Raw genomic sequence first — 25,873 nt, forward strand, 5'->3', positions numbered from 1 at the left:
ATAAGACAAACCTGTTTCAGTAACTTCTAAGAATCATATCGAAACTTTTTAAAATCCAATTAAGTTTAGCTGCGGTGTCTTGTCTATTTTGATTTAAAAGCATGAAATCAAGTAAAATTCTCATATTTGAAGGTAAATTTCATGGAACTGCATAAATTGTTTAAAAACATTTCTTGTTGTTAAGAAAAAAGTATATATCTGTAAACATTCATAATACCAGAAGTCCCAAGATTATGTATGTCCTGCTTTACATAATTCTGAAATTTTACAATTGGATACAGAACAGGCATTAATTTTGTATATGTGTGTAGTGCACAATTCAACTTGCATGAACATTGTTTTACAAAACGGTTCCTGGATTGAAATCTTTCTATAACTTTGGGTCTGTCTGCATGAGAAAACTAACACAAGAATTGTGAAAGTTCTTAATATTCTTCTGGAGGAAGAAGCAGTGAAGAACAAAGAACGAATGAGTAGGTAGATCTTTGAATCTCTCCAGACAGAGAGATTGCACATAAGTGCTTGAGACAGTTACTTCTTGTGAGAAGACTACAAGACAATGGTCTCTGATGGATGTGGAGCACTGGGAGATGAGTGAATAGCCATGATCAGCATCTTTAAAAGGATACTGGTTTTATGCACTTCCTTTTTTATAACAATCAGAATTACTTATTAACTACTTTTCAGCTATTAGAAGTTAAACCTATTGACAAGTTTGAAAGCAGTGAGTGAGTATGCCTTAAATCTTTAATGAAACAACAAAATTACTACAAGCATAAACACTTTTTAAAGAAGATTTTACATAAATAAATTTGAAATAAGATCTGGAATTAATTATAAAGACCCCTTCCTGTGGAAAAGTGGACTTGTTTTATTTATTTTTTTCTAAGACAAAAAAAGATAAACAGTTTTAAAAACTAGACACTTAAGGATCTAAAGACTTTAATTAAACAAAGAGAATATATACACCAAATTAATAGATATAGAATAATGCAAAATATTATAACATTGGAAATAATGAAGGATACTTTTGAAAAATAGAACCAGAAATTAATATTAATAATGTTAATAGCAATGTTTGCTTTTATGGATAGACTGTGTCCAAAATATATTTTAGAAGAAATGACAGAAGAAGATCAAGTTTTATTTGATAAGAAAGAGTTGACATTGGAAATGATAGGCTACCAGAATGACATGGAAAAATGTTTTATTGGATACAATAACAATAAAAAATGATTCATGGTTTAAAAAAGAGAGAGAATTGCAAATAATAAATGAAGAGAATGACCTGGATAATATTTTTATTTGATTTACAAAACAGGTTTATTAAAGTTTGGATGAATCTTGTGAGAAGGGGTAAAACAAGAAATGAAAAATAATCAAAAAGTATGACATTACTTGAATAGACTAGAGATTATGATTTTTAGGAGCAAAAGGAAGCAATATAAAGTTGATTTACTAGATGAAAATTCAAATAAATATATTGTTATTTCTGGCAACACTTAATGGACATTTGCTGATTCAAGAACTGAAATGATGATGCTTTCTAGATTTGTTTATATATAAGAAATGGGACATATGATGAAGAGATAATTTGATGTAAATTAAAAGGAGGTAAAAAGTTACTAAATAGTTTATACTTATTGTGATGAAAGTTGAAAATCACTTCTTTATATGTGTATTTTCCTTTTCTTTATTATATTGGTTCTTTTCTTCTTTTCTTTCTTTTTGTTCTCCTAGTTGTTTTATTTTCCTTTGAAGTTTATACTCTTTCTTTCTATTATTCTTTCCTTCTTTTACTATTGCAATTATAATCTTTAACAATTATTTTAAAAATCAGAGTTCTTAATGTTATAATTAAATAAAACACACCATTAACAGGTTGAAGCACATATTCTTCCAAGTGGAGCTTAAATTATTTTCTTAGTTCTATCTATAGTTCATCTTGAATGAATACCAAAATAAAGATAATTCAAAGCTATTATGTAGTAAGTTCTGCACCAGAACAAAGGTGAACGCAAAATAAATATTCAGTGTATTGAAACATTTCAATTCTGCACACTTTCAAGTTACATTACAGGCATGTTATTTCAATTGATAAATCCATTATCTGTACTATTAGTGTTATATACATGATACATGCATATATAGAAAAGCAACGACAATTAAGAAAAACTGCAACATGTAAAAACTCACAGTTTTTATTTTACATTAGTGAGGCTATTGTATATTATTGGGTTTTCAGTACTTACATCAGAGGTGGGTTCCTGCCAGTTCGCACCAGTTCGGTAGAACCGGTTCATCAAATCTACCGAACCGGTTAGAAGAGGTTCCACCAGTGGACCCGGAAAGCAGGCCACACCTACAGAAGAGGTCCCAAAAAATTTCAAAACCCACCACTGACACACACACACACACACACACACACAGACAGACAGATAGACTCACACAGAGAGAGAAAGAGAAAGAAAGGAAGGAAGGAAGGAAGGAAGAAAGAAAGGAAGGAAGAAAGACAGACAGAAAGAAAGAAAGAAAGAGTGAGAGAGAGATGAAAGAAAGAAAAAAAGGAAAAGGGACAGAAAGACAAAAGGAAGGGGGGAGAGAGAGAGAGAGAGAGAGAGAGAGAGAGAGAGAGAGAGAGAGAGAGAGAGAGAGAGAGAGAGAGAGCACATGGCCGGCAAGCCACTCCCACCAGGTCACATGGCTGGCAAGCCACTCCCACAAAGGGGGCCACACCCACAGAGTAGGTTCGAAAAAAATTTGAAACCCACCACTGACTTACATATATATCTTTCATATTAGATAAAGAGAATTTAAAATTTAAAAGATCATAATACATAATACACCAAATTATATTGTTCTCTTTTGTGTCAATCTTCATAGAAATTTAATAAGGCTAAGATTCTCAAAGTAAGGGAGTAATTCTGGAAATGTACTAAAATATAGCTGAACACAATTAAAAAACAAAATGATTTTCTTTAATGCTACTATCAGATATTTTTTCCAATTGTGCAAGCAACAATGCATTACTCTTAATGCATTGTTGCATTAAATTAAAATTAAAATTTAAATTAAATTAAATTTTCTGTTTAAAATAATAAAACAGTAAAGATCATTATATTTTACAGGAACCCAGCAAACATCCAGTGACAGTGATCATCTAGAAGCACACCCTTTTGAGCAGTTCGCTGGCCTTCTTCATGGATCATCACCTGCTTGTGACCCACCAGAAAATCCATTTCAGCTCTACAGAAAAATTTGTCCAAAGGAAGACTTGAATCAGAAAATTAGTTTGAACCTCACTATTTTGAATCCACAACATTCTCTGCAAGAAAATAGCACTGTTCTTCTGATTAAAAAGAAAAAACCACCAATTTTAAATAGAACTATATTCCCTTCTAAAAACATTCTAGGAGAAGCTAACACCTTGGCTGGTATCACAAGAACTGGAGATCAGTGGGTAGTTAATGCTGCAGGAATTGTAGAACGTGCTTGCACACTTGGACGAATACGATCTTTGCCAAAGACACTTCTTGACATTCATTTATCCAAATACATTTCTAAATCAGATTCAAATCTTGTTTCTTACCCATCTAATGATCACAAAGCAAGACAGAATTGGAATGAATCTTCAGCTATCCAAGAAACCTCTAGAAGAAATTCTGAAAGAACACCATCATTTACTTCAGAATGGGAAGAAGTAAGTATTCATGGGGGAAGAAGAGTGAATCAAAATGACAGAACTGCATTTCAACCCTTGCCACGCCTCCCACAATATCCTCCCACATCATTCTCAAACCTTGCCACATTCCTCATTCCTTCACTCACCCAACAGCAGACACTTACTTACCTGCCATCCTGGGACTTGCAATTTCCTGCCAGCTTCCTCACTTCCATGGGTCGAGGGAAATCAGCAGGAAGCTGCCATTTTTGGAACAGTCTAAGGACACTATCTAGCAATACTAATAGCAATGAGGCCTAAGAATGCCAAGAGACAGAGCAGCTTGCTCTTGTTCTGTAATCCCTTCCTTTCTACCCAGGCAAGGCAAAGTATCCTGTGAACTGCAGGGAGAAATGAAGGTGGTAAATAGGTTTCTCCCAGCATCATTTCCCCGACCCTCCTCAACTTCTAGCCTTCTGCTTCTACCTTTAATGACCACTTTGGGGGGAGAAGAGATGGGGGGGGGGTGTCATTAGGTATGGCATTAAGCGAGGTGATCACATGGGCACTTCACTTAACAGCCATCACAACTTGTGACCATAATGGGCAGGCTATTGAGGACTACCTGTTTAGATCCCTTCAAAAAGACTAATGCTTACTTCCTATGCCATGATTATTATCAGATGGAGCCAAACATGTATACCAGTGATGGCGAATCTTTTTGGCCCCAAGTGCTGTAAAGGTTGTGTAGAAATGTGTGCACATGTTCACGCTCGTCGGGGCTGTGCTCTGGAAAAGCTTCTGGGTTCTGGCATACATGCGCACCTGACAATCAGCTGACCAGTGCACATGCACACACTGGTTTATGGCACTGCCACGCATGCAAAGGACAGCTGATAGTCACACACGCATGCATGCCAGAAACCCGGAATACAAACATGCAAGGCTGCACGTGCCGGGTGACATGGCTTCGCATGCCACTTTGGGTATGGGTGCCATAAGTTTGCCATCATGGATCTATGCTAACTATCATAGTTTTAGTTAATCAAAACATTCAAATAAAGCATTTTAGTAAGACAAAGAAAGAATTAACTAAGTTACTACCCTTAGTTATTCCCATATCACATGCAACTTTCTCTGATTGTGGTCAGTTTAGATACACTGTGGTATAATATACCTAATATTATTAGGTATATTATACCACATGTGAAACCAAATCTCAGTTTTATCCTAAGAATGCTTATGTGTTATTCAATGGAAGCTGGGATCTTTGCAAGAGACTACCTTGCAAATATACAGATGGCTGTATCCCATCAACTATTAATATCAGTAGTTTTAGGACTTCTTTTTCATTTGAAATGCTTATATGCAAATCAAACTTCAAATGAGAGTATCTCACTTGAAGGAATATCTTTTTATTTCACTTAGTAGTGTTCCAGATCAATTGATAAAACATTTGAACTTGCTAAATATTCTGAAAAAGACATCAACTGAAATTTGTGAAACTAAGACATTAGTTGTGATGCAGTACATTTAGGAAAAGTCAATAAACAAGCGTCTGTATATACCCCAAATTGAGAAAAATAAATAATTAACCTTCTATTCTGTTATTTTTAAAACTCTGTGTCAAGTCTTTCTGTAATAATGCTTTTTTTCATGTAAAATCTATGCACAGTGCATGGAGAACAAAGATGCATGTAGAACAAATACGTAACAAACAATTTTATAAAATATGCATATCTTATACTTGGTATGTTTCTAAGAAAAAGAAAAGGTAAGGAAATTGGTGAAATACAAGTATAAATCACACAAAGTGTGTCTTAATTTTGATAAGATTAAATATTCAGATTTCATATAACATTTTTCCTTCCTTCCTCCTTTCCTTCCTTCCTTCCTTCCTTCCTTCCTTGTTCCCCTTCCCTTCCCCCCTTCCTTCTTCCCTTCCTCCCTTCCTTCTTCCCTGTCTCCATCCCTCCTTGTATAATAGCATTCATTGAAAACCTTTTTAGGTGATCATATTTAATAAAATGTTTCCAACACTGTGGCTACTATATCATGATAAGCTGAACATCTTTAAAATTCATGTTCAGCTTCAGCTATGCATTTTATGTTATTTGTAGATGTGTGTATACTTTATAGTGATATTTAGATAACAAAAGTAATTATTTTGCCTTTACAGGTCTTATTGTACACAATTACATATTAATTTACAATACAATACATCTTTTTTAAAAAAACCTTTTTTTCTTGCAGATTGACAAAATAATGAGTTCCATTGATGCTGGTATAACTACTGGACTTGAAGAGATTACTGATGGTACTGCAAGTAAGAAACAAATGCTTTATTTCTTTTAAGATTATATTAATAAGTTAGAAAAATAGCAAATTATACCAGTTTATTCAAACTGTCTTATATTAGAGTGTATTTCTGACCACAATTAATTTCTTTCATTACATTAATTGAAGTGCAGGGTTTTCTGGATATAATTAATCAGTCAATCAAAAAGTTGAATTATGTGCCATCAAGTGAATGTTGACTTTTACTGATCACATAAGTTTTCTCTAACCCAGTCTTTCAGGTCTTTTAATGGCATACCCATGGTGGGATTCAAATAATTTAACAACCAGTTAAATTTATTTATTTATTTAATTAATTAATTACTGGCCCTAATGACTGTCTGGTAATCATGTGACTGGGTGGTCGTGGCCAACTCGACATCACTCACATCGAGGGTGCCTCACCTCTCCTGGCCTCTCCTTACCGCATCCGGCCTGCATCACCCTTCCCACCCACTCCTTATCATGCCTGGCCCCTCCTCGCCTTGCCTGGCCTGTCCTCAACTTACAACCTCAATTGAGCCCAAAATTTATGTTGCTGAGAAATTTATTTAAGTAAATTTTGCCCCACTTCACAACTTTTCTTGCCACATTTGTTAAATGAATCACTGCAGTTGTTAAGTTAGTAACATGGCTGTTAAATGAATCTAGCTTCCCCATTGACGTTTTAAAAGGGGATCACATGATCCTGGGAGACTACAACCATCATAAATGTCAACCATCTGAATTTTGATCACATGACTGTCGGGATGTTGCAATGATAGTAAGTGTGAAAAACAGTCATTAGTCACTTTTTTCAGTCCCATCATAACTTTGAATGGTCACTAAATGAACTGTTGTAAGTCAAAAATACAAAAATAGAAAAACCTTCTTTGCTTGCAAAAAGCTGCCCTAATAATAATCATTGGATTACAAATGGGGGAATACACACTGAAGATCAATGAGCCATCATGGAAACTTAAACCATTCTGTCCAAATACCTTCCTTTTCATCAGCAATACCTGCCACCCACAGTTACAAATCAGGCAGGGTGCCAGAGCATCTTGAGGAATTAAAATAGTTAAAATGCAATAATACCTATCAGCAGCCAATTCTTGCTCATAAAGTGAAACCCTTTAGTAGAGAGGTCATTTAAGCTCTCCAGAAAGTGAGTGGGCATACTTGGGCTACATGATGCCAAGCTAAAGAGACAAATTTACAAGTATATAGGGGATCCAGATTCAAATCTCTGCCTTGTCAGGATCACAATAAAATTAGTACACGTCATAGATATCTAAATAAACCTCAAAGCCTGGTGCCATGTTACTAAGCCTTATTATCATGAGAGAAAATTAAAATGAATTGGAGGGAGGATCCACATCTCTATCTCCTTTTTAAAAAAAATCTTACTAATAAGCAATCATATGCCTTGACCACTCCAAAGCAATGCAAGAGACTCCTGTCCCAAAGGTGTTTTTCAAGAGGCAACTGGAAACCAAGAAAAAAGCACCATTGAGACAACCATGACCTGGATGACTGAAGAATCCCCATAGACAAGAAACTCCTGTGCTCAGTGAACTGACCAAGCACCCTTGTCCACCCAGGAGAAGCAATCCTTAGATCCATTTGCACCACTTAAAGATTTTGTCTCACTCACCTCACAAGATATCCTAAGGAAATCATTATGAATTCAGGGAAGAAAGAGGCCTGTGATTGCCCCTCCCACCCTTAATTGGGGACAAAGGAGGCAAGGAGTGGCTGGGAGGGAATTCAGCTGTGTTGGAAGTACACCCCAAAAGGACAGTGCCAGGAACCACTAAAGCAGTGTAAAAAGCTTAAAACAACCCTTCCCCTTTAAGAAAGCCAAGCCCCAGAATAAAAAAGTACCAGCAAAAGAAAAAAGCTCCAGAGAAGCCACTCAGGCTATAAAAAATCTGCTAAGAACCATTAAAGGCTGTTACAGTGCAACAAGGCTTAACCTTGGAGGCAGTTTCAGAAAACACTTAAGCAATAAAGATAAGCAGGATTAGAAACAACACACAGAGGAACACCAGAATGTCTCCTTCCTTCCTTCCTGATAGGATTAACCCTGTACGGTGGGACAAACAAAAGGTTGTTGGAAGGAGATTTCTTCCAACAGGCGGTTCGCCAAACTGCTCAGAAAGTTAGCTACTGGTTCTCCTGAACTGGTGTGAACCAGCTGAATTCTACCACTCGGCATACCCATTACTACTATAACTGTCCATCATCTTTCCTGTTGATTCACTTCTTTGCAAATCATCTTTTTGCCCGTACTAAAATCACAAATCTGATTTTCTGATATTTCACAGAAAAATAAACCTGACATGCAAATTATGTGTTTAAGTGTATGCTTTCTTTCTGTTTCTTCTATTTCATATGAAAGTTCAGTTTAAAAAGTTATTAAGACTGTTCATTTATTTCTATAAAACGTTATAATTCTTTCTAAAATTGTAAATAGATCTAGAGAATTTTCCCTATTAATTGCTGAAGAATATTAATATAGATATGATATTTTAATGTGTTATATTATATGATGACTATATGGGTAGAATTGTTGTAGGAAGTAAGATACAGAAGGAATGAATAGAAAAATTGAGATGATATTTTGGTAGATAATTAAATTTAGACAGATTTTAATAAAGTTCATGAGGTAGGTTAAAATTAAAGCTATAATACTGGCATAAATAACTTTGGAATACCATAAATTGTATTTAGTCACCTGAGAATGATCATATGGGCATGCTCATCAGCATATAAACCGAAGCATTATTATTAAAAAATAGTATTATTCTGTAATAATAATAATAATGGAACAGTGAGTATTCCATAGTTTTAAAACCTTGTCTTGTATTGAAGTTCACTGTTTGATTGTTGAGGAATAGTGAACTGAAAACTAGATGTTGTGCATATACCCGAAGAATTTAAAACTTCTCTAAATTCAGTGTCATAAGAGAACTCAATTATAGGTTGCATTAAATTAAATAAATTCTGTAAAATTCTTCAAGGATTTCCCCATACATATAAAATACAAAAATACACACTTAGTAGATGTTGGAAATTAATCCTGAAATTGCATTTATAATTAATTTATTTTATTTCTGAGTATCAGTCCAACCTGTCATTATAACCAGCCAACAATTAAGTTTTATTTTGTCAGTAAAAGTGCTGCTAAAAAAAATCAATAAACTTCTGAAATGCCTGATAGCATAACATGCAAGATAATGAACAGAACATGTAACAGAAATGCTGCATTCTGCTTATTTTTGAAAGAGCATTTTTAAAACAAAGAAAGAAATGACAGAACTGCTACTGATATTCAAAAATGAAATTTCTTATGTAGTAGTTGTATGAAATACTTTACAAATGCAAAAATAAAAGTCACCTGTTCAACTAAAACTGCACCATCTAAGAGAGATTTCTGGCATTTCTTAATTATATAGTTATATATCTGCAGTATTTCATTATAAACAATTAAGTCAGATCTTTTACTTAGATATGAAGGTTAAAGAAAAAATAGCTTTCTTGGTAATTTAGCAGGGAAGATGGCTAACTGTAGATAGTAGAAAAGGAAAAATATATTTTGTTTCCTTTTATCCTGAGATATTTTATTGGGTAAAGGAATGCTCCTGCTATATTTTTCTATGTTTGTAAACTGTTATTTGGACAGTCTAATTCCTTCTCATCACTTTCATTTTCTAAATTTGTAATTAATTTTCAAACATTGTGACTTTCCACTGCTCTTAATCATAAATGATAGCTTTTCAGTCTTTGTGAACTAAAGGATTGATTTAATGATTTTTATGTACAATCATGTACACATACCATTACAGCTGCCAATCAAATTACTATTGCCTTTCTCCAGTGTAAGAATCAAATGGTAATCCAAATGAAACAGTCATTCTAGAAAATAGCTAGTATTGCTAACTAGCAATGACAGAAACTATCACAACCACTAATCCATGATTCAGTCATGGTTAAACATTCTGTAATCACTATTGGAGCAGCTGCAGCAATTGCAGGTTCCTAGCACCTAATAAGAGCCTCTGTGCCTGAGAAATATGGGAATACAAGTAAAGAAACTGGGTGGGATTTCCAATGAGTAATGTTGGTAAGAGAGATGACATGGGTTTGCACTTGAACACTTGAACCAATTGTGCTAATTCTATGGTACCCTTCAGGGATAATATGAGGTTAATTTTTTAAAAAAAAACAGTGTATAAAATTAACACTGCAAACAATAATATAAATATGAGACTAAAAATCACTCCACTTCTGATAATTGAAGACAAGTACTAAGCAGATCAAGGCATGTTTGGCTTCCTGTCTCAAATTAGTTTAGGTTGACAAGGTCTACAAAAAGAGCTTTTTCTGCTATGGTCCATTTTTTGGAATATCTTGCTATCTGAGATGAGGTCTGTCCCACCCTTTTTGACTTTTGCAAGGGCATGAAAATCAAATTCTGCCAGGCGGCCTGAGATCCTGACGAGGGTACTCTTTGTTAGAGGTAGCTGGTGGATTAACAGAAAAAATGCTACCATTGTAGTGATTGTACCTTTACCTCTTGTCTCTGTATCTAATGTTTTTAAGGCAGAAAGAAAGACCAACAGACAGACAAATGCCTGAAGGAATATCTAGAACTTTACTGAGGGGTCTTTTTTGCTCTCTGAGCTTGCTTGTTTTCTTGCAGACATTTCATTACTGAAACTAGATGAACTCCAAGATTAACATCAGACCAAAAATGAAGTAAACAATACCCCAATCAAGAAACTGCCGAACAAGCCAACAATTAGCAACCCAACCAAAAAACCAACAAAACACTCACCAACACTGACAGGGCAAACTACTAGAATATGGAATGAGACCAAATCCCACTTCTTACTTGCACTGATGATGTTACCTAGTTTGGGTGATGATGAAACATCTGCAAGAAAACAGCCAAGTTCAGAGAGCACCAAAGACCCTCATTATAATCCTGAGCTACTAATATTATCCTTTATTGCTAGAAATTCACTGCCTTGTGAAAGGCCATGCGTTCCTTTCAGTCAATTTTCAATCTAATGAAACAAAATACATCATAGTATTAATCATCTTTAGTTAACACTGCAGGATCCAATCTGAGTTGGGTAAAGGTTCATTCTTCCAAGAATACTATAGTTAATACTATATTACCACTGTACCCAAAAAATGCATTATATTATTGCATGCTAAATTGCAATAGTATAATACGTATCATATTATTGCATCTTTTAATACAATAAAGCAATCTTTTTTTAAAAAGGAAATGTGTAGGCGGATCAATATAAAGCATAATTACACAGTTGTTTGTTGCATATTCTGGGATAATTTATTTCTGGTTTATTCATTTAATTAGTCATTGTAACTGTTTTCAAATATAGATGTTAATATACTGTTTCAGTCTACAATGAAGAAATATATGAATATGTATCATAAATATTGTAGAAAGAAACATGATAATAACTCTCATGTTTATATTCATATATTATGGTCATATATAACCTAAATTCAGGTTTCTCTTTATGTAAATTTATTTTATTAAAATTATCTATTATGTGTTTGATAATTTCTGCTTTATGTAATAAAAAATACACTGTTATGTGATTTGTGCCAGCATTGACAATTTATATCAAAAGTCTGGAAACATGCCAAGAGTTCTTCCCACCAAAACCTCTTAAACATTTTCTTTGCCAAAAACCCCTTTTGCCCTCATTTACACATACACTCTTCTGTTGTGAAATTCTATTAGTGCTTTTGTGGCCACTTTCATATCTTCAGTACTATTATTACAATGTCAAAACAACCTTTATATTTGTTCTTCAAAATGGAAAATGAAAAGGCCTTTCTAAAATTATAAACAAATTGTTCATATTACGTTGCTTCGAAGCTGGTGAAGGAACCTCAGGCAAGGAATGAGCTTGGGTGAGCCTAACATGCACAATGTATCAAAGAGTTAATAGAATTCACAGAACCACTATGCATTCTATCTCTTTGTTTGTCATGATAACCACACATTAGAAATTCATCTGTAGAAAAGTTGGGGAAAATACTTTCACTGTACGTAGTACCCAAGACTAAGAAGCAATCATGTTTGAGTAATGTAGTGCTTAAGAATAAGGCTTTTAAAATTTATGAGCACATTTATCAGTGCATTTCATTAAAAAATGACACTCTATCCTACGATTCTTTTTTACACTGGTTCAGTGTGTCTCACTTTATGGGCATTCATGTATTCAATATTTAATTTAATATTTCTGCTTAAAGACTGCTTCGTTCTACAATGATTCAAAGTGCATTAAAAGACACTTAAAAGAAAATAATTCATATAAATGAAAAGGAAATAAAACAAATCCCAAAACTGACCCCAAAACACAAAAGGACCAAAAGGATACCAAAAACCCCAAAGGAGTTCAACCATCATATAAACCCAAGAATACCAGGTTTTCAACTATTTGTGAAAAATTAGTAAAGTGGGAACAAAACAAATATTCAGTGCAATATCATTTCAAAAGACAGGAGCCACCACTGAAAAGGTATGCTTTCTGAGTACCATAAGATGATATTGCTTAACTAATTCTGCTTTAATTAACATTAATAGAGAAGATGGAAATAAAATCATAAGTCATGATAATGTGATGTTTCATTTAATGACTGAAACAGAAGTGAGGTTAAAAATCCATTAGGTCATGAGATAATTTCATTTAGCAATTACTGCATTTAGTGATGCAATTGCTGGTTGCAATTGTGATCACTAAGCAAAGTCTACCCGTACAAATATATTTGAAAGATATTAATGTTTATTTTGCATTTGAAAGAGGAATTTAGTTGTTCTACCATTCCACTAGAATATATGTTGTGCATTTCTCCTAATTAGACCCTCAACCAAGTTCTTTTCAGGCAAAGAACTTATACAAGATGTTGAATCTAAGCAATAATATACATGAGTTCATAGCTCTGGAATTTACAGTATAAGCCAGCAAGATCAAAGAAATAAGGAATTAAATAAGTTGTAAGTCACGTCCATTATTTTATTCAGTAATATTATCTAGGAAGTTGGGAATCTAATGGAAGCATCAGGCTTATTAAAACATGATCAGAACATATAGAACCAATATTACTTAATCTGTTTCAAGTACATTTAGTTTTGTCTCCTGTATGTACACAGCTGCTGTCACAATTGTATGTGTGAAGAAATTATATAAACCACAGAATTCCTGAAAACCTAGCATTCAAGCAAAACAGGCACATAGACATTAACAACATCTGCATACCAAAAGAGACAATCAAAAGGCCAAAAAGGAAACAAAAAAACCCTAAAACATCACCAATTTACACCCAGATAAGCAGAGATTAAAACCAAGATTAATATGAGACCAACAATCAGGGAGTAAATAACACCCCAGCCAAGGAATTACCAACTCAGAAAAACAAGCTAATAGTGAAGTACAGTCTAATTAAAAAAAACCCACTAAGAACACTCCCACCAACATTGGTAGGGCAAACCACTAGTACATAAACTGAGAGTAAAGCCTAATCCTTTCTAGCACTGATGATGTTACTTAGTTGGGTAAAGAAATGTCTGCAAGAAAACAACCAAGGTCAGAGAGCAGAAAAACTCCACAGTTCAGCCCTGAGCTACAAATATTCTTTTCAACCAGTTATATAAGGGACGCGGTAGCTCAGTGGATAAGATGCTGAGCTTGTCGATCAGAAAGGTTGGCAGTTTGGTGATTTGAATCCCTAGCACTGTGTAATGGAGCAAACTCCCGTTACATGTCCCAGCTTCTGCCAACCTAGCAGTTCAAAAGCATGTAAAAAATACAAGTAGAAAAATAGGGACCACCTTTGGTGGGAAGGTAACAGTGTTCCATGCACCTTCGGTGTTTAGTCATGCCGACCACATGACCATGGAGACATCTTTGGACAGTGCTGGCTCTTTGGCTTTGAAATGGAGATGATCACCGCCAGGGGTGGGTTTCAACCGGTTCACGGCAGTCCCCGTGAACTGGTTGGTCGGCGAACCCAGAAGTAAGTAACTTCCGGGAACGGCGAAGGGCCCACCCGTGCTCCTTACCGGTCTTTGAAGGCTTCTGCGCTTCCACGAAGGGGCATGGCACATACAGCGCCTGCGCGATTCTCTGCGAGTGCCTGCGCGACTCTCTGTGAGCAGCTGGAGCATCACGCAGGTGCTCGCATGCGTGAACTGCGCGCGTGCACGAGAACGCCGCCAGCCCCGTTCCAACTGAACCGGTTGGAACAGAATAAGCAACCCCCCCACTGATCACTGCCCCCTACAGTCGGAAACGACTAGCACATATGTGCGAGGGGAACCTTTACCTTTACCAGTTATATAAACATCCCTGTAAACTTAAATATACCCTGCATGCCTACCAAGGAACCCACTACCAATTGTAACATTGTTTTCCTGCTTTGTGTTTTATACTTATTTAATTTTAGAAGATTTTATTTTTAATTCTGGTCTGTATAAGTCTATATAAATTATATAAGTAGAGACATGCTAATGAATTATCTTCCCAGTGAAATTGTGCTCAATCAATAAGTTTGTTTATAAAGCCCATAACTATATTATACACACCATTACATTACTTCAGTACAACTCATGTAATAGAAATTCTCCACAGAAATTCTAGTTGTAAGTTATCCACAACAATTAATTCAATAAAGTTGGATGTATAGGAATTCCTGACAAGCAGAATCAAGTGATCGCTGGAGAACAAATTTTCCTCAAAAGTTTTGCTTCAAGCTGAACACAAATATAATTTCAGAATGACTGTAATATGTAAATATCTTGGGAAATATGAAATGAATATAATGTATTTAATTACATAATATTTCCACATGCTACTTAAGAGCCAAAATGTTTTTCTGCTGATTTTCATTTGTACTCAGTGTCTGATGCATCTCACTGTAGTGTCCAACATTAATCAGCCAGCACTGAGGAATTCTATTTGCTCTAATACTGTTTTTGGAAATGTTCTGGCGAAAACTTTCATTATGTTTATCACTGATTGTACCTAGATTTTTGGAAAAGAAGTCCAAATGTGAATGCAAAAAATGAATTTTCAGTGACACATTGCACTTTATGGTTGTGTTTGCTGTAAGAAATTTGTCAATCAGTTAAATGCAATTTGGTAGTTCTGTAGTTACCAAGAAAATTCTTGATGACATCCTTGAATGCTTTCTAGGTGATTTTCTCTGGCCCCACTAACTGATCTTTGACCTGTTTGTCATTAATGATGTATCTGATTTGTGGACCAATGTAAAAGTCTTCCTTAATTTTGTCATCAGTTATTCTTGGAAACATCTGCCTCAAATAATAATAATTTTCAACTTGTTCTTGTTCATTGCTTTCACAATTTTCCCCACCAGTTTGAAGCAGAGGCAAATATATTTTTGTCAGGTCGATAAGTGATTGCTATGTCACGTTTTTCTGTACTGGAACCAAATTCTTATTTTTAAATTAATTTTGTTTTCATAGTTCGCTTATAACAGTATGTTCTCAAGCTTTTGCTTGTTCTTTTCTTGCAGCGTGTGTAGTTTAAAATTCTTCAATTCAATCAATGTTATTTATTATTGTTATTACATATGGTTGCAAAACTGAAGCTCTGAAACATTTATTTGTAATTCTCATCTAGGAAAAGGATATATGCATTTTAAATTTTAATTAAATAGCTGTAAATTTACTGTGCTGACTGCAGTATTTTTAATAAATTATACAAAGAATATATAAGCAACATCTTACATAAGCTTTCCTAATTTTTCATATTAATACTAATGTTTCCATAATATGGCCTAAACTTTCTTATTTTCCCTTATTCCCACTGCTGGAAACAGACAGAGATAAAAAAATATGCATAGGTTTTTTCATAAATGTGGGCTGCCATTTATAAATAAGAATTCCCTTGTTTCTACTATGTTTACATGAAAAATATAAAGATAAGAGCCAAGATGGTTAAGAGCCGAGGTGGCGCAGTGGTTAAATGCAGCACTGCAGGCTACTTCAGCTGACTGCAGTTCTGCAGTTCGGCTGTTCAAATCTCACCGTCTCAGGGTTGACTCAGCCTTCCATCCTTCTGAGGTGGGTAAAATGAGGATCCGGATTGTTGGGGGCAATATGCTGACTCTGTAAACCGCTTAGAGAGGGCTGAAAGTCCTATTAAGCGGTATATAAATCGAACTGCTATTGCTATTGCTATGGTGCAGTGGTTAGAGTGCAGTACTGCAGGCTACTTTAGCTGACTGTTAGTTGTAGTTCAGCTGTTCAAATCTCACCAGGCTCCAGATTGATTCATCCTTCCAAGTAGTGGTGAGTTTCAAATTGTTTTGCTATTGGTTCTGTCGGCGTGGCTTATTTTGTGGGCATGGCTTGGCAGTCATGTGACCAGGTAGGAGTGAGTTGGCAGTAATGTGACTGAGTGGGCATGGTCAATTTAGCCATCCATTTTGCCAATTTAGCCATCCATTTTGCCAATTTAGCAGTCCATTAAGCAATACACAGCAGCCCCCTTTTCTATTCTTTTTAATGCCGCATGAAGTTTTTGCTCTAGGTTGTTTTTTTTTACTAGGGGGGAGGTTGACAATGCCTGGGGATTTCTGGGGATTTCTGGGAATTTCTCCTCTATGTTAGAGCCACTAAAATAACCAAGATGATATATGGTCTCCTGCTACAGCAGCAGGTTGGACTAGATGACCTCTGAGGTCCCTTCCAGCTCTGGATTGCTGTGCTTTTTCAAAGCATCCTCTGAAGCAAACCTCTAGTGCCAGGTTTGTGGTCCTTCCTTCCTCTCCTTTTTCTCTCTCTCCCTCCCTCCCTGCCTCTATCCATCTATCCATATCACACTCACTTTCCCTTCCCTCTCCCCCCCTTCCCTCCCTCCCTTCCTTCCACTATTGATTGGCTTAGCCTGTACGAGGATAGCTAGCCACACTTTCAATACACTCTGAACTCCATGCCAGAGGTCTGCAAACTTGACAGCTTTAAGACTTGTGGACTTCAACTCCCAGAATTCAGTTCTGCTGGCAGGAGAATTCTGGGAGTTGAAGTCCACAAGTCTTAAAGTTGCCAAGTTTGCAGACCTTTGCTCCATGAACTTGGGGATTCCCAAATGGTGAGGATTTCTTTCTTTCTTTCTTTCTTTCTTTCTTTCTTTCTTTCTTTCTTTCTTTCTTTCTTTCTTTCTTTCTTTCTTTCTTTCTTTCTTTCTTTCTTTTTCTCTTGAAGCCCCCCTGGCATCTGCTGGCTGCAGGGAGGCTTGTTAGTTCCCCCCCTGCTCTATTTTGGGCCTTGCAGGCATCCCTAAAGCCTGCTGGGAGCCAAAATGGGCCCACTCCCCTGCTCTATTTTGGCCCTTGCAGGCCACCCTGAAGCCTGCTGGGAGCCAAAATGGGGCTGGTGAGGATCCTGGAAGGGGCGGGGGAAGGGAAGGTTGCGAGCCCGGAGGAGATGGGGGGGGGGTGCAGCAATTTCTAAGGGGTGGGCTAGAGAGACTTATCTGAGAAAGAGGCAGCTCAGTTGGGGCGCAAGGCAGGCACCACTTGGCAGGTTAGGCAGGGAAGCCACCCGGGAGGTGAGGAGTGACTGGGTGGGGCGGGGGGGGGGCATTTGCACTTAAAAGGATCTGCGCATGCTCACAACAGTAAAAAATGGAAAAATTACTTTTTTCAATGAAAATTGTTCTGCGCATGTGCAGAACAGAAAACCAAGATGGTGCCGTACCGGTACCTATTCAGCCGTACCGGACCAAATAGGTAGGAACCCACCTCTGCTTCCAAGGTGGATAAAATGAGGATCCAGATTGTTACGGGCAATATGATGACTCTGTAAACCACCTAGAGAGGGCTGTAAAAGCACTGTGAAGCAGTATATAAGTCTAAGTGCTATTGCTATTATTATATAAAACATGCTATATGAAAACATGCTGTATTGTATATGACTAATTCTGAAAAAAGATGTTCCTGAAAAAAACAGATTAATTTTTTCTTTATCCATCATATTTTTCTTGTTCTGCATCATGTGTTTTGTTGTTTTACAGCAATTATTGGAATGGGTTTAGTCACTTTAAAAAATACCCTCATTAATGTTGGAATTACTAAATGGATATGGAGAGTCATTGGATCAGTTTTCATGGTCCTATGGTTAATATTAGCCTGCTATATAGTATATCCTTCACCAAATATTATTTTATAGATTACACATCAAAAATATAGATTTCTAGTTGGTCTAATCAATTAAAGTTGACCTTCAACAGTTGGAAAACTGGTAGGCAACTTTGGCACAATTTTGCAGACCAGTATATTACACATTATAGATCCTGTAGGGGAAAAAAACATATAATGGTTTAGTGACTAAGATATTGAGCTTGTCGATCAGAAGGTTGGCAGTTCAGCGGTTCGAATCCCTAGCACCGTGTAATGGTGTGAGCTCCCATTACTTGTCCCAGCTTCTGCAAACCTAGCAGATTGAAAACATATAAAAATGCAAGTAGAAAAATAGGAATCACCTTTGGTGGGAAGGTAACAGTGTTCCATGCGCCTTCAGCAGAGATGGGTTCCTACTGGTTCAGCCCGTTCAGCCGAATAGATAGTAATTTAGCCAGCCACGCTCCCAAACTGCTTCTATCCCATGCGCAGAAGCAATTTTTTTTTACTACAGTGCATGCATGCATAGCACACATCAAGCATACATGTACGCAAAGTGCATCCCTGAGCAAACCAGCAGGAACAGAAGCCGTAACCTACCCCTGGCCTTCAGCATTTAGTCATGCCGGCCACATGACCACAGAGATGTCTTCAAACAGTGCTCGCTCTTCACCTTAGAAACAGAGATGAGCACCACCCCCTAGAGTCGGGAATGACTAGCACATATGTGCGAGGGGAACCTTTACCAAGGGAAAAAATGGAGGAGGGAATGTTACCTACATTCCTTGAGTTCCTGAAGAAAGTTGGGATATAAATTTAATAAATAAAAAATAAGTTTGAACTGAACACACATTTCTGTTCTTTATCAAGAGCCACAAAAACAGAAACATTAATTTATGAAATTTATATGCCACACGATTCCCAGTGATTCTGGACTAAACTGTAAACTTCAGGAACAGGAGTGTAAAATGGAGGGAGGGATGTATTTCTGATCAGTTCCACAAAAATAATATGTTAAGACTTTAATTCCCCATTGCACAGGAAAGACAATTAGTGTTCTCATATTTACTTTAAGTCTGAAGCATAAAATTGTTGGGAGGAGATGTCTGATTCAGAAAATAGCACAAAGCAATTACTTGGAGTTAGTTATCTTTGCTTTATAGCATAAGGTGACCAGATTTTCAGATTGGAAAAGAGGGACACCCTTGACCGGGGGGGGGGGGGGGGGGGGGCCTTGATTAAAAAAATTTTTTTGTCAAAAGGTCACCCCAGGACACTGAAACCAGCATAAATACGAATCTGTTGCCAAACAAAATTTTGATCACGTGACCATGAGGATGCTGCAACGGTCACTAAGTGTGAAAAATGGTCGCAACGGTCGCTAAGTGTGAAAAATGGTCGCAACGGTCGCTAAGTGTGAAAAATGGTCATCAGTCACTTTTTTCAATGCCATTGTAACTTTGGTCACTAAATGTTTTTCCCCTCCTCGAGACTCCTCACTTCTTCCTTCATTCCTCTTGCTGATCTACCTTCACCTTATCTGTCTTCTGCTCTTTCCCTCTCTTCCTTCCTTCCTCCCTCCTTCCATCCTCTTCTTTCCTCACTCACTCCCTTCCTCCTTTTTTCTCTTCCTTCCTCCTTCCATTCTTTATACGATATAAAATTCAATGAGGGTGAAACACACCAAATCTGGCAAAGCTGCCTTGCACCAACCTGGCCTGCCCATAGAATAGCAGCCACTTTGAGACACATAAACCTGGTCTGAACATATTGCATCACAAAGATTTGCAAAGATCACATTTGCAAAAAGGAACATTTCTTGTAGTAAATACATTTTATAAACAATTTAAAAGTAAAAATCCCCCCAAAATAATAAAAAAGGTATTCTATAAATAAAAGAAATCCTTAAAAACCATTGTTAAGTATTACACCAGCAATAATTTATACTGTCACCATTTCAAACTATCATCAGAAATACGAATCTGTTGCCAAACATCAACATTTTGATCGCGTAACCATGAGGATGCCACAACGGTCGCTAAGTGTGAAAATGGTCGCTAAGTGGGAAAAATGGTCATCAGTCACTTTTTTCAATGCCATTGTAATTTTGGTCACTAAACAGCCATGTTCCTGACTTAACAACCACCATGATTCACTTAACGTGGCAATAAAAGGTCGCAAAATGAGGCAAAAATCATTTAACAAACGTCTCCCTTAGCAACAGAAATTGGGGGATCAATCCTGGTCGTAAGTCGAGGATTACCGGTAGCCAATTGCAAAAGGCAACTTTACTTGGAACAGGTGAGATTGTGCCTGGATCCCTTTCATGCCAACATCCCATCCTGTCCATGGGGAGAACTCCACAGGCGGACAAAAGCCCCAATCCCCTCTCAACCTCCAGCTGACTCTGCCATCCGCCATAACCACACATGCCCCTCAAAGGCAAAACTCAGGGGGCTGAATTCTACAGGGGGAGGAGTAAAGGGGGGATTTGAGGGGCAGCCCAAAGCACCATCTGTCTAAATTTGCATCAGGCAGGCAGTAACATTTTCATAGACCATGATCAGAGGAGCAGCTGATCCTATGGAGAGACTCCTCCTGCATTCAGTCCCAGGCCTACAAGTGGAAGTACCCTTCCTTCCTTCCTCCTTTCACCTTCCTTCCCTCCCTCCCTCCCTCCCTCCCTCCCTCCCTCCCTCTTTCTTCCTTCTAGCCTTCCTTCCTTTCCATTCTTTCTCCTTCCTTCCTTCCTCTTGCCTATCTGCCTTCTGTCTTTCTGCTCTTTAGATCTCTCTTCCTCCTTCCTTCCTCTTTCCATCCTTTCACCAAAAATCAGGATGTTTTATTAGCATCAGCATCATTCTGCTGAAAATGCCAGATTCTGTGGTACTTCTGGATGAGATTTAGAAAATTACAGAGACATGAGGAACCATTATATAATTTCACTTGGCAAAACTCTGATTAAAATAATAGCAACAAAATGTAAGGTTTTTTAATTTTAAAACTCTAGCAAAACATAGATTTATTTCCAGTTTAGTTAATTAATGCCATTATAAACAGGAATGCAATTGATTAAATAAAAATGACTTTTTCTTTTATTAAGAATACTTATTCTACACTAAACTAGAAAATATTTCATAGGCTCTTCAACAAGTTTGTTACAAATTTTCAGGATTGCATGCATTCTTGAAACTGATACCATGTAATGTTAAAAAGCAGATAGCTAACTAAGTACACTAAAAACCATGTTTAATTATTTGCTACTTGAGGCCAATAGCAATGATGAAGAAATTTCTGTCATCCTCAGTGACAATATTTTTAGGGCCAAAAAATAAAACTCTGTATCTGTTGAATGGAGAAATCTGTTGAATGGAGAAAGGCCTGCCCCCCCTCCCCCAAATGAGACACCTTCCATGATAATAGGAGAGGAGAGCCTGGAGACAGCAATCACAAGGCAGAACGTAGCTAAGAGAACGGAAACTTGCCTCTTGGAAGGAATGACCCGGTTTGGCTCCCACTTTCAACAATCGAACAGAGAAGCGAAGAGGAAGGAGAGACGAAGCGGGAGCCAAGCCGGGCTAGAGTGTTGGGCTGAAGGAAGGAGGGATACACACACTCGTGTTCTCCCCCTTCCTCTCTCTCTCTCTCTCTCAAATGGCAAATCCGAGCCCGGTCCCATGCCTTCTCCCAACCCCCGCCCTGTTCTCTTAGCTCTCCTCTCCTATTATCGTGGAAGGCGTCTCATTGGGGAGGGGGAAGCAAGCCTTTTTCCATTTCAAGGAGCTGCCGCTCCTCCCCCCCACCTCTTAGAAGTCCAGCCAGCTGCCCGCCAAGCTCTCCACGGAGACTCACCCAGAGTTTTCACCGCGATTTGCCTGGTGAGGGGAGGCGGCAGGTTGATGCAGACCAAATCCACAGTATAATAAATACAAGTATAATAAATACTTGTATTTATTATACTTGTATTTACTTCCTCCTCCTTCTCCTCGCTGCGATCTGGTTGCTTCCCTTCAAATCTTTGGAACGGCTTGGCTCCTTTTTTTTTTTTTTTAGGGCGCCCCTCCGTTGGGAGGAGGTGGAGGATAGGCTCCAACTCTGCCCAGAGAAGGAGCCCGAGCGCTCCGGGGAAATGCGGCAAGCAAGCCAGCACTTCAAAGTCATGTTTCGCTGAATGACGGGCAAGTTCTAAACTGCCGGCATGACTTTGAAAGGGCTGGATTGCCTTCTGCATGGGCCGACGTGGAAGGCAAGCGGCAAGCCAGCCCTTCAAACCTATGCCGGCACTTTAGCGTGCCCCTTGGCCACCATTCAGCGAAATATGTTTCGCTGAATGACGGGCAAGTTCTAAACTGCCGGCATGACTTTGAAAGGGCTGGATTGCCTTCCGCGCGGGCTGACGTGGAAGGCAAGTGGCAAGCCAGCCCTTCAAACTTATGCCGGCACTTTAGCGTGCCCCTTGGCCGCCATTCAGCGAAATATGTTTCGCTGAATGACGGGCAAGTTCTAAACTGCCGGCATGACTTTGAAAGGGCTGGATTGCCTTCCGCGCGGGCCGACGTGGAAGGCAAGCGGCAAGCCAGCCCTTCAAACTTATGCCGGCACTTTAGCGTGCCCCTTGGCCGCCATTCAGCGAAATATGTTTCGCTGAATGACGGGCAAGTTCTAAACTGCCGGCATGACTTTGAAAGGGCTGGATTGCCTTCCGCGCGGGCCGAAGTGGAAGGCAAGCGGCAAGCCAACACTTCAAAGTCGTGCCGGCAGGCAGGGATGGAGCGAGTGTGCTCCGTCCCGGTGGGTGCATGAGCGGAGCACTTTTCCAGCGCTCCTGTGCCTGGAGAGCTCCCTCTGCATATGAGCCCGGGATCCGCCATTTGCGCTCCCTTGCTCTGCCTCGCCACCCGCCTTCCCTATCTAGGGACTCCTCCAGCAGAAATAGCAGAGTCGCGTCGAGCGCCGCTCTGCCTTTCTCTGTGCTCTTCCCGCCCGGACGCCCAGAGCCTCCCAGCCCGCCTGGCCCGGGGTGAGTCAGCTGCAGTGCAGCGGGTGGCGATCCCGCCACCCCCCCTCACTCGCCCCGCCCGTCACTTACTCTGAGTTCGGAGAAGAAGCGGCGGCCCCAGGTGGCACTTTTCGCAGAGGTTTTTCCACAGCTTGTCCGGAAGTGGAGCTGGAAAGGCAAGCTCGCTCCCCGCTCACTCGCTACGCTACCCCGCCCATGCGAGCGGCAACGGATGGGCGGGGGACTCATGCGGCATGCTAAGCGGACTCCAGCCAATCAGTGAGCTGGCTGGGATGGAAAACTTTAAGCACGCCGCGTTTTCCATCCCAGCCAGCTCACTGATTGGCTGGAGTCCAGGCCAATCCAATCTGTGAGCGGCAGGCTGGGCTGGCTTAAATTTGTAGGTAGGAGGTAGGATAGAGAACAGAACGATGAGCCAGCCCAGCAAGCTAGCAGCTGATGGGCGGGAGCTGCTAGCGCCAAAAAAAGCGTGCTTTTTAAAAAAGCGGGCGGGACGCGGGAAAATGCATTGGAAAGCGGGTGTGTCCCGCCAAAAGCGGGATGTCTGGTCACCTTATTATAGCAGCAACCAATTTCATAGAAAAGGGGAAAGAGAATGCAGTACTAAAAATGAGTAGAAATATAAATAATAGAATAAAATATGTTTAAAGTTTAAAATGTAATATATACCATAAAAATAGCTTCACTTTTTCGATAATAGTAAATAATAATGCATCCTATAGACATCAATGTTGCACTGACATGCTCAAAACAAAAGTCTAGAAGAAAAGCAATTGTCATGCCCCCATCATAACCCACAAAGGCTATGAAGAGGATAGCCAACTCCAAATCACTCACCCCAATTGAACTGCTCAGAACTATTACTTTTTAGGCCTTTCCATCAAGGAGAAATAGACTTCTATCTGAGAACTCAGGATGATTTCTCTATACCATCTACGTTTTCCAGGAATGAAGATGAGTGCATTTGCTAACTTGGAATCATCAGAAAATTGGTGTGGACTGAAGGTATTACCTGTCTTGCATGCCCAACTTAAGTTGTCTGTTGAACCTAGACAAGTATGGGTAATAATAGTTTTCTTGTTTAGTATTAATCCAGTATGTAAACCCATGATCTCTCTAGGGTTCTGATATTGTTGCAACCTAAATATTTTTGTATGTGAAGAACAGAATAACTAATTCCTAGCTTGTTTCCTCTGTGTTTATAGCCAGATCAGACTATCTGTTAGCTACTGCTTTCTTTTAATCACTGGGTTAGGATCAGTTGGTGGGTTTCAAATTTTTTTAGAACCTCTTCTGTAGGTATGGCCTGCCTTGTGGGAGTGGCTTGCCAGCCATGTGACTGGATGGGAGTGGCTTGCCAGCCATGTGACTGGGTGGGAGTGGCTTGGCAGTCATGTGACTTGGTGGGCATGGCCAACTTGTAAAATGTGGTGAAACTCACTTAACAACACTCTTGCTTAGCAACCAAAATGTTGGCTCAGAAACTCTGGCATTTGAAGCACGCAAGTCTTAAAGCTGTCAAGTTACAAGACCCTTGCACCCCTAACCCTTTAGAAAAAAAACCCTCCGGGGTGTTCAAACTTGACAGTTTTAAGACTTGTGGTCTTCTTGTGGAGAACTCCTCCTCTTGCTCTTCATCTTGATGATGTGCAGATGGGTGGGGGAAGGGAGCTGGAACCGGTTCTAAACGGCATGGTAGATTTGTGGAACCTCTTCTATAGGACTGGCAGGAACCCACCCCTGGTTAGGATACAGATTGACTGTATTGCAGCCTAGATTCTGACTGTGGTTTCTACTGTCTGTAATATACATACATAATAACACACAGTTCTCTTATACATATATAGAGGCAGGCAAGCATATGAAGCTCTTATGCATGCTTGCCATTTAGATTTATAATGGTTGCAGTCAGAAACTCAAATACAATGAATTCCAGATTACCTAAAATTCAGAGAGTGCCCTCAGTGTTCTGTTTTGTGCTATTTCAGACTATGGATGCAATCTTTTGGTTATCTGGTAACCCAAACTAAGGTTATTTTTCCATAGCTTCTGGTTTGTTAGTTACTTAAATTGCCATATTTTTTGTAGGTTTACATTCAATAGCAAACAAGGATAAAGCTATACAGCATTCCAAAATGTAGAATAGAGATTAAAAAGTTGGATTTGGACTGGAATGATCCAGTTTCAGTCCCCATTTCACCATAGAGCTCCTACATGACTTTGAATTCCAAGAGAAATATATGGTATTAGTGCAACACTGATTATTACTCAGTTTTCCTTAAGGTTGCAGGTGATGGTAGATGGGAATTGATAGTACAACTTTCATGGTAAACTGTGCAGATCCTAGATCAGGATGTACCTTGTTCCAATTGAAACTGAATATATTCACTAGTCTCTATAAAGAAGATTGTATCTTGTCTTTTTGAATTTTTTGAACTGACAATGTCTTAGAACATTGTTTTTAGAACACTGACAAGAAATGGAAATTTATAAAAATAATTCATAGTGAAAAATCAATATTTCATAAGTTAGTTCAACATTTCAACATTCAAAAACAATGTATGAATGACTGTTAGTGAATACAGCATAATACAGATTATCATGAATAGCAGGTAGAAATAACCTTTGAAAATTCAGAAAATATTCTCACTTTCCCATCTTTAATTCCCAGCAAAATTAAG

General features: G+C 38.4%; 1 protein-coding gene across 7 annotated transcripts in view; it reads left to right on the plus strand.

The window, feature by feature from the left end:
* The window catches only part of ANKS1B (ankyrin repeat and sterile alpha motif domain containing 1B), a 303,824-nt gene that overhangs the window by 97,706 nt on the left and 180,245 nt on the right, over window positions 1–25,873 (plus strand). For 5 of the 7 annotated variants that reach the window (XM_032221357.1, XM_032221359.1, XM_032221367.1 and 2 more), the window contains exons 14-15: window positions 3,148–3,700; window positions 5,915–5,987. In XM_032221357.1, coding sequence (XP_032077248.1) covers window positions 3,148–3,700; window positions 5,915–5,987 — 626 coding nt within the window. Of the gene's footprint in view, window positions 1–3,128; window positions 3,701–5,914; window positions 5,988–25,873 lie in introns of all 7 variants that reach the window. The other 2 variants (XM_032221361.1, XM_032221358.1) reach the window with 2 other exon arrangements.

This window comes from Thamnophis elegans, chromosome 7, assembly GCF_009769535.1.
Source record: "Thamnophis elegans isolate rThaEle1 chromosome 7, rThaEle1.pri, whole genome shotgun sequence".
Lineage (NCBI taxonomy): Eukaryota > Metazoa > Chordata > Lepidosauria > Squamata > Colubridae > Thamnophis > Thamnophis elegans.